At 56.7% G+C, this 8643-nt stretch overlaps 2 protein-coding genes across 2 annotated transcripts; one reads left to right on the top strand and one right to left on the bottom strand.

Moving 5' to 3' along the window:
• Positions 1–1684: 1684 nt before the first annotated feature.
• C8Q71DRAFT_838300 (uncharacterized protein) lies at positions 1685–2660 on the top strand (the record flags this gene model as incomplete). Its single annotated transcript, XM_047926482.1, has 3 exons — positions 1685–1949; positions 2006–2331; positions 2391–2660. 3 exons carry the CDS (start codon positions 1685–1687, stop codon positions 2658–2660), a joined length of 861 nt encoding a protein of 286 aa, XP_047776713.1.
• A 4073-nt stretch (positions 2661–6733) lies between these two features.
• C8Q71DRAFT_725278 (uncharacterized protein) lies at positions 6734–8643 on the bottom strand (the record flags this gene model as incomplete). The annotated part of the gene is made up of 3 exons (XM_047921686.1): positions 6734–6771; positions 6831–8247; positions 8302–8643. The coding sequence occupies 3 exons, from the start codon at positions 8641–8643 to the stop codon at positions 6734–6736; spliced, it is 1797 nt and encodes a 598-aa protein (XP_047776712.1).

The following is an 8643-nucleotide window of genomic DNA, read 5'->3' as shown; positions in this document are numbered from 1 at the left end:
GTTAGGCAGGCGAGAGCATGACGAGGACTCAGCGTTCAATCAGTGGCAGGATCGGCTTTTGCTGGGGAAGGGGGCAGACAGACTGCGGAAGCGGCCGGCCAAACGCCAGCGCAAGGCCAAGAAGCAGAAGCCGCCACGGCCCACGGAGGTATTCAGGGCTCCTATCTGTCATTCAATGACGTACTGACAAGTGATTATCCATAATATCAGCGAACGTTTGCACCGAACCCTGATGATGTCCTGAGCTCGGACATATCATCAAGTTCGGACAGTGACGCAACAAACACGGGAGGCCCTGCAGCGGCTAAGACAGGACGTCCTCGCAAACTGCTCCTTGACCGGCTCACTCGCCCGCTCCCGCCGGTGAACGGCAAGAGCCGCTACAGCTGCGCAGGAAAGAACTGCACGCACAGATGGCAAGGTCGAACAATGGCGCGTGTCCTTTCTCATGCCAGTCGCTGCCAGTTTCTGTCATCAAAACGGCGAGCTGAGGCGCACAAGGCGAGCAGTCATAACGCACCGAGTGCCCGGTATGCCCGTGCCGTGGCTGAGCTCGGTCACGCAGTAGCTCCAGACAGCAGCACAGAGCAACCACCAACCCTGGCCACCGCCGCGTCCTCTGTGTTCTCCGCATCCCAGCCCATCAGTGCACGTAGTACAGACGCCGCATCTGCCAAACCAAAACATCAGCTTACGCTCAACGTCGTTGCTGGGAAGATAACACGCGCCTGGCTGAAGGCACAGCTTGATCCCGTTGTTCTCAAACTCGTATGCTGCAATGGCCTTCCCCCGTCTGTGGTTGAATCCGTGTGGTGGAAGGAGCTCTGGAAGATCGCAAATCCCAATTACTCACCTGTGTCTCGAAGTACACTGGAGGAGACCCAGATACCGCAGGAAGCGGAACACATACGTCAGCTTCAAATCGAGCTTCTCCGCATGCAGAGTAACCTAACCGTCACATACGACGGTGGTGCGAACAAACGTCACCAGTCATATTACACCGTTCACGTCACAACGGCAGCTCCAGATCGCCAGTCGTACCTTGTTGACGTCATATCGGGGAGCGGTGTGCGCCATCAAGCTAAATGGTTAGCACACGGAGTTCTCAAGGTGCGAATGAAGCCACTATTGTGCACTAATTTACAAGGTTGATCCTAAACGTGGAGCAGGTTGTCAACACAATTGGCCGAGGGCGCTTCAGTGCCGCGTCGTCAGACAGCACTGGGAACACCAAGGCCTGTCGGCGGCTTCTCTGCGCCACAATCCCGACGGTTATGAATATCCCCCATCCTGTCCACCACACGAACCTGCCAGTGAAGAACACCAGTAATCTGCCCTTTTTCAAGGAGGTCATATCAGTTCTACGACGCACGCTTAAATTTTTCTCGAAGTCGGACCAAGCGTTTGAAGAGCTTGCCGCCATTTGTGACAATCTTGACATACCGCGCGGTCTTGAGAAGATCGGTAAAACCCGCTTCGCCATGATCGTGCGTGCGGCTGTTGCGATGCGGCGGTGTCTTCCCGCACTGCGGGAGGGCTGTTCGAGTGGTAAGATCAAAGTGGAGGTCAGTAGCTGTCTATCATACCTTTGCCGTCATTCATCCCTGTCTCACATACTGCTTTTGGCATGCAGGAGACAAACGAGTGCTTTCTGCGTGACTCGGCGTCAACTTTGACGTTTGAGATGCAGCTGAACCAACTACTGAGCGTCAGCTTACCGTATGCAAAGACGATTGTTTGCCTCGAGTCCGCGCAATGCACACTCGCTGACGTATTCTTGTACTGGTGCGGAATTGCTTCGGATTTGAAGACTGTCCTCAGCCAGAGAGCATCGGGGATCCCCGACAGCGTGAAGAGCGAGGTACGCGCGATCTTCAATACTCGATGGTCGGAGATGTTCGAGGACGGACCCACCGATGTGCATCTCGCCGCGGTATACCTAGATCCTGGTCAGTGGGCATCTACAGAGCACTATCAGACTGATTACTCACACATTCCACCGAAGTGTACCTCAAGTCCGACCTCTTCAAAGAGCCCGTTAGCGATCCTCCGGCGAAATCTGATCCAGGAGCCCGTATCAAGCATCTACGCATCTTCAAACGTGTAGGGAAGTACCTTGTAGTGCTGCTTGGTGCCGAAGTTGAACACGGTGATCATCCGCTACTGCATGTACCTGAAGAAGAGAAGCGGGCTGTCAAGAAGCGTTTTTTCAGTCAACTCATGGCATACGCACAGGACGACCATCCATTCTCAGCCCCGCACAAACAGGGCCAAACTGTTCTTGAGTGGTGGGAGGCGCACCGAGAGTCTCCACACGCCGATATCCTTGCAGTATGTCTTGTTGTACCAATGGTCGGCCACATATTCACCTGCTGAAATTCGCCTCACAGGCCCTCGCCATCAAGATCTACTCAGTTATGACAAACTCGATGCCAGACGAACGTACCGCGTCGATCTTCACTCGGCTCAACAGTCCTGTGCGCAACCGCATGTCGATGCAGGCAATGGTTTCGCAGGCCCAGATACAGCAGTTCTATCATACACAGAAGGTATTGGACAGTCATTGCAGTGAATATCCGGAGTACTATGCTTACCGTAGAGCCTTCTGTAGCCACGCGCCACAGTTTCTCCTGTCTCAGCGAAGAGATTCTACGAGCTGAACAGCACCTTACGAGAGGACACATCACTGCGTAAGAACAGTAAGCACCAACGTACGGAACAGGGCATACAGGCCAAATTACCTGCGATAGAGCCGGACGGTGACGACGACGACATCGATGACTCGAGTGGTGATTCCCCGGCTTGGCTCGATGAGAGCGTCGAGCATTGCGGCGCCGCGGCGATCTTCCAGATTGAAGAGTATATCAATCTCGAGTCGGTGGTGCTGCATGATTTGCTCTCCAGCGACGCGCCGGACCGATCTGCTGCGTCCGATGGCAAGAAGGAAGCCGCAACTGACAAGTTGGCCCAGGAGTTGGATGGAGCAGATACCGATGGCAAGGTGGAATGGGTCTTCGATTTCGACATGTAGATACATTACAGCCATTCGGAAACATAGTAGTTGCTTGCTCGCAATGAGAGTACAGTGCGCGAGACGCAAAATCCTGACGAGCGACGCACAATGGACGACAACATCGAGTCGGATGGCTCCGAACGCGAAGCGCAAGCTCGTCACGTGACTCTGTTTGTTACGGTAAGAAACACTGGTAAGAAACGCACACCGCGCCGGCAGTTACTTACCTACCGGTAAGTTACAGTGCTCGAGTTTCTTACGCAACCTTAGTCGGCGCGGGCCTCGGGCACGTGAACACGACACACCGGCGGCAGCACGACTGCACTGTGCAGAACGTGCAGCTCGCCGCTTTGCGCCGCGAGGAGGAGAGCGGACACGCGTCCGTGAGCACATCTGCGTGGGGGCGTGGCACGGCGGACACGTGGGTGGACTGCATCACGGGGAACGGCGTGATGAGCGAGTTGGGCGTGGGCGAAGAGAGAACGGTGGCAGCGAAGAGAGAGCGGCGGCGGCGAAGAGAGAGCGGTGGCGGCGAAGGGAGAGCGCGAGGGAGAAGGAGAAAGCACGAGCGCGATGGAAAGGACACGAGGGCGAAGGGAGACGTTGAAATCCGATTGCGGTGTGTGCCGCTGGGTATACTCACCCGCAGACTCACGAGTCTGGTGCGCGAGATGCCGGAGTCGCGGTGGCTTTGAAGGTAGTCACCTCAGGCTTTGAAGGTAGTCACCTCAGGCTCTGATCGGAAGGCGGAGGCCAGCGCGACAGGCATCAGCGGGAGCGCTGACCGGCAGATCCAAGCGAGTGTCCTCAACTGCGCTGTGCGCCGACGGATCCGCCACCGCAGAGGGAGTAGCTGGCCGCTATGGTGGAGGGTCTGCGAGACTGAGTGTCCCGCGGCACGGCACTCATCTTGTGTGCAACCGGGACTGGCGTGGAGAGCGCGTTCGAGGTCGCGCTACGAGAGAGTGTGGGGAGCAGCGCAGACCGAAGAATGGGCATTGACTTACCCAGTGGTCTTGCACTCGTGCCCCAGTCAGCACGACGGCGAGATCGGCGCATGGGACTGCCTAGCCAGTGCGCGTTGAGTGCGTGAATAGACGTGACTGCGCGTGGACTCGTCGAGGGCTGAGACTGTGGCTGTTTGGCGGGAGAGCAGAGGAGTAGACAATGTCAGCATCGTAGAGTCGTAGAGGTACACGCACCTCGTCTCGCGCTTCCTCTCCACATCCACATCCACACTATCCTGTCCCCCTCCTGTGCCCGCTCTATCAGCATCCGTGCGTCGCCCCGCGTGCCAATCGTCCATTATCTTGGCCATGTCGGGGTATGATTTGTGTGATGCAGAGCGCGAGGGGGGTCGACAAAGACGTCCGCGCGGGCTTGTCCACGTGCGAGCGGAACATCCTGTGAAAGTCGAGGTTGGGCAGCGCTCTGCCACGTCGGAGGGTCGTGCCGGCGAAGGCCCAAGCAGTGCAGGGTAGGTCGGAGAGGCGGGTAAGTCGATGGCAAGGCGGGTGTCCAGATGAGGGGTGGATGTCCGCGCGAGCGAGCGGGAAGGTGCGTGGGTACGTGAATGTCGATGTGGAGGAGGAGAGCACGACTCGCAGGCGCAGCTGAAGTGCTAAGCGCCTCAGCCACTGCGACACGTCAGTGACGCGCGCTTGCTACCATCCTCTCGCTGCACTTCACCACACCTCCACCTTCGGCCTTGGCACCCTCACCGCCATCTCTAACCTTCGCTTCGCCCTTCCCTCCTTGCGGCCTACCTCAAGAAAATACGTGCAGTTTCGTCCGCAAGAGATGTCGACATGTGAATCGACCCGCCACGCGCCCTACGATTGCGTGGCCCAGCAGTCGCAACGGGCTCCAGCGACGCGCAAGGAACACCAACGGAGGGGCGAAGGATGGCCACGAAGGAGGGGGAAGATATTGTGGCTATAAGGCAAAGCAATCAGGTGAGTACGCTCCTTGTCGTCTCGCGACCTTACCTGACAAGCGCAGTCAGGTCGCAGCGACGATCGTAATGAAGGCGCCGAGTCGCCGCCGACGCAAAAGCGGGGGTGATAAACCCCGGTCACAGACAGGCTCAGACTACTGCAACCAGGGTGTGGCGACCTGGACGCCTGCAAGCAGTACGTCGTCTTCTTTTCACCCAACACTGGAGTCCCCGATGTTCAGCGCGCCGCCCATTAGTACTCCCAACAAACACCCGTGAACACGTCCTCCGATCTCCTGCAACGTAGCCTCCCGCGGTCGTCGCAGCGTGGCGGCTATGCGAGCGTGACGCCGCCGAATATGTCGTCTATGCCCGACGGCATGGCTTTCTCTCAGCAGCAGCAGCTGCACCCCTCCTCTCCGCCAACGGACCCTCCAAACGATGTCGAGGCCTGAGGACAAGCCCGCGTCACGACCGAACAAACTGCGCTGACCCCACTTGCCAGGCGCCCCCGACCCCGAGGACGGTAATTGCGCGGACTCAGAAACACGGCAGCCTCCACCCAAACGGGCACGCAAGGCTATCAACTGCGAGCCATGCAGGAACAGCAGACTTAAGTGCGATAGGTACGCCCTCTTCTGATCCACTCGTCCGCGATGTCGCGTCCTACGTCAACTCGCTCGTGCTAACACGATCTCCTCGCAATCCTCGATTTTGTCAGGAATCGCCCGTGCTCGTTCTGCGTGTTGAGAGGTGCGCAGTGCGATATTGATAGCTACCTAAGCAGACGTGGGTTCTGACGTCCCACAGCAGCTGCATCTCAACTTTCCCCAGCAGGACAAGTATCTGCTTCACTTGCAGTTGTTGCAGGTGCTGCCACAGGCCCCCGCGCGACCGGGCATGCAGACGAGATCATCTGCGCAGTCGGTCCCGACCGCGGACGTGATCCCCCAGCAGCGGTTCCAGTTTGCAGAGCACCGCCATCTGGACTAGTAGTAGTCGCGCTCAAGCCCGTGCCGTCTTCGTACACTGCGATGGGCAGCACGCCGACGAGCAACATTAACAACTTCTCGTCGTCGCCCGTTTCGTGGGGTGCAGATGAGCCCAGGCGAGCACAGTGTGACGCAGAGACAGAGCACGAAGCGCAAGCAGGAGAGTGCGATGAAGCTGGCGAGCCAGACAGAAGACGCGTGAGCACAACAGACGCGCCGAGCAAGTGCCGGAGCATTAGTATGTATGGTGGGCGACTACAACGCCTGTTGAACTGTCTAGTAATGGAAGTATATTGTTGTTAAACATATGAAGACATCTGAAGTAACTGAGAGTCTGATGCATTCTGACCACTCTGGACCACTCTGACATTCTCTGACACTCTCTGATGCTCTCTGAAAATTCTGTCTGACAACAGCAATTTGCAAAAACTCGAGATCTTGAGGTCTGGCTGTATGAGCCGTTCTGATGCGAAATGAAGTGTTCTGAGTGCTTATGAAGCCCCTGACAGGGCCCTCAGAGGAATTGCACGAAATCCTGATGCTACACAGGATGGGGGAGCGGAGACACAAGCGAGTTGAGGAAAAGGAGGACGTCTGCCATACGCAGGCATCGCTTGGTCAAATGCACTGTCGTATGCTCAACCTGCGGTATAAGATTGTCGTGACACGTGAACGCTCGAGGAGAGATGGTTCGCGGGGCTGGCTTACCGATGAAAAGGCGAATCACGGGGATATGACACGTCGACACAGTGCTCATCACAGCCACGAATGGGCAGAGTACACAAACACACCCTACACAAATTGTGTCGCATGCGACTTCGCCGAACCGCCTGGTTAGCAATCAACGTCAGATGAGGATAGCACATTTCCAGTCCAAAAAATGACTCACCGGCGCGCCTCTGCCAATGAACTGTCATCTGTAAGACCTGGAGGACGTCCCGCACCGGTCCCCAAGACTTGTCCTGCTCCTCATGCTCCTCATCGTCCTCGTCGTCGTCCTCTGCATCGTCCTCGTTGTTCTCGACCATCTTGAGGTTGGGAAAGATTGCCAATAAGAACGCCGCTATCTTCTCGGGCTTCCCATGTGCGCGCGACCGACCAAACGAGATGCGACGCAAATTCCCATTGCAGTAGCCGCCACCAGGCGTCGTGTTGAAAGAAACGTCGGTGGCCGACGTATCCACATCAATCGAGAGCGATGACAGTGATGGACAATACCGGGCGAGGTAGGCTATACCCTGCAGTGTAGTCGCTGTGGGGGTCCTCCAGGGATACGACGCCCCGCTCATCAGTTCCAATGACTCCATGCGAGACCAGGACATAGCTAGGCCTTTGAGGGCATCATCGTCGAGGACGATGCACATCTCTGTGGAGAAATAAAGGTTCCGAAGGCTGTGGAAATCACCAAGTCGCTGCAAGATCCCCGCAGTGATGGCCTGCACACCTTGTTCCTCGGGCTCAGCATCGTCGCCGACAGATACTTCGATGTCGGTCAGCGATGCATGTGAGCATCGTTCGTGAATGTGGCGCAGCGCTGTGTCCATGGCGTTCGTGGTCGAAGCACGGCTAGACATGATGCATAACTTCGTGAGATGGGGAAACTGGCATGTTGCTAGGACTTGAGAAATGCTGTCCATGGATGGAGATGACAGAAAGAGGTCGTCCAGCGAGCGGAAGACGAGATCCGTCAGGATACCTTGACCAGCTCTCCTCGGAACGGCCACCACCATTGGGCTCAGGATTGTCACGACTCCGAGCTCCCTAAGGTGCGGGAGAGCCGCGAGGCTTGCGAGATCGCTGAATGATATGGGTAGATCCGAACGCACTGAGTAGCACTTCAGCTTCGTCAATGACTGGAAGACATTGGATAGGAATGGCTGCACAGGTTGTACGACCTGCCCACCGCGTCCCGAATACATGAGTCTCAACTCTTCGATATCCGGAGAACGTTGTGGGAGGTTTGACAAGGCCGGAGCAATGGTGCCAGACATGCCCCCTCCAGTAGTACCCCACCACCCCATTTGAAGCGTGGAGAGGCGCTGGCCGAAGAGCAAGTGTACAGAGCCGTGATATTGATATGGTGCGTTGCCCGGCCACTCGAGTCTAGACAAATTTGGGAGGAGTTGATGACCAGGCCTTGACGAATGCAGCCAGAAAAATAGCGCCTCTGAAACAACGGGACGTAATTTCCGGAACCGCGACGGTGGTGGACCGAAAGCGTAACATAACTCGCGAACACGTCGAGCGTAGAAGTCGAGGCGCTCCCAATCTTGTTGTGTTGTAGGTCTTGGGGGCTCTCTGAGGATCTGTGGGGATACGTAGACCCGGCATTCCGCGGAACAGGTGGGTATTCCACTTACTAAGGTTCCCTCTGTAGCATCTTCTACTGTCCAGAGGTCCTCCGGTAAGCACTGGACCAGGTGGCCCAAATCGCTCTGGGAACTCCATATGACATCCAAGGCAGGTTCGAGAAATCCGCGGCATGTGAGTGCCAATGCTAAGAGCGTCGCTAGTCGAAGTTGCCAGTGGTGGCTTTTCGTCGCATCGATGATGAGGAGACGCAGCTCCGGAACAGCTAGGGCTGGGTGCATCCTGAGGTGTACGGTCTTCTTACTGTAGACGCGTTCCTGAGTACCCACTAGAGCTCGAAGGTTGCTGACAGCTTTTGCTGCGGATGCCAAAACCTGCCACTGCGGCCCCAT

The sequence above is a fragment of the Rhodofomes roseus genome (assembly GCF_022264815.1).
Source record: "Rhodofomes roseus strain CIRM-BRFM 1785 chromosome Unknown C8Q71scaffold_16, whole genome shotgun sequence".
In the NCBI taxonomy this organism is placed as follows: Eukaryota; Fungi; Basidiomycota; class Agaricomycetes; order Polyporales; family Fomitopsidaceae; genus Rhodofomes; species Rhodofomes roseus.
The sequence above is the reverse complement of the archived record's forward strand: the minus strand, read 5'-3'. Positions and strand labels throughout refer to the sequence as shown.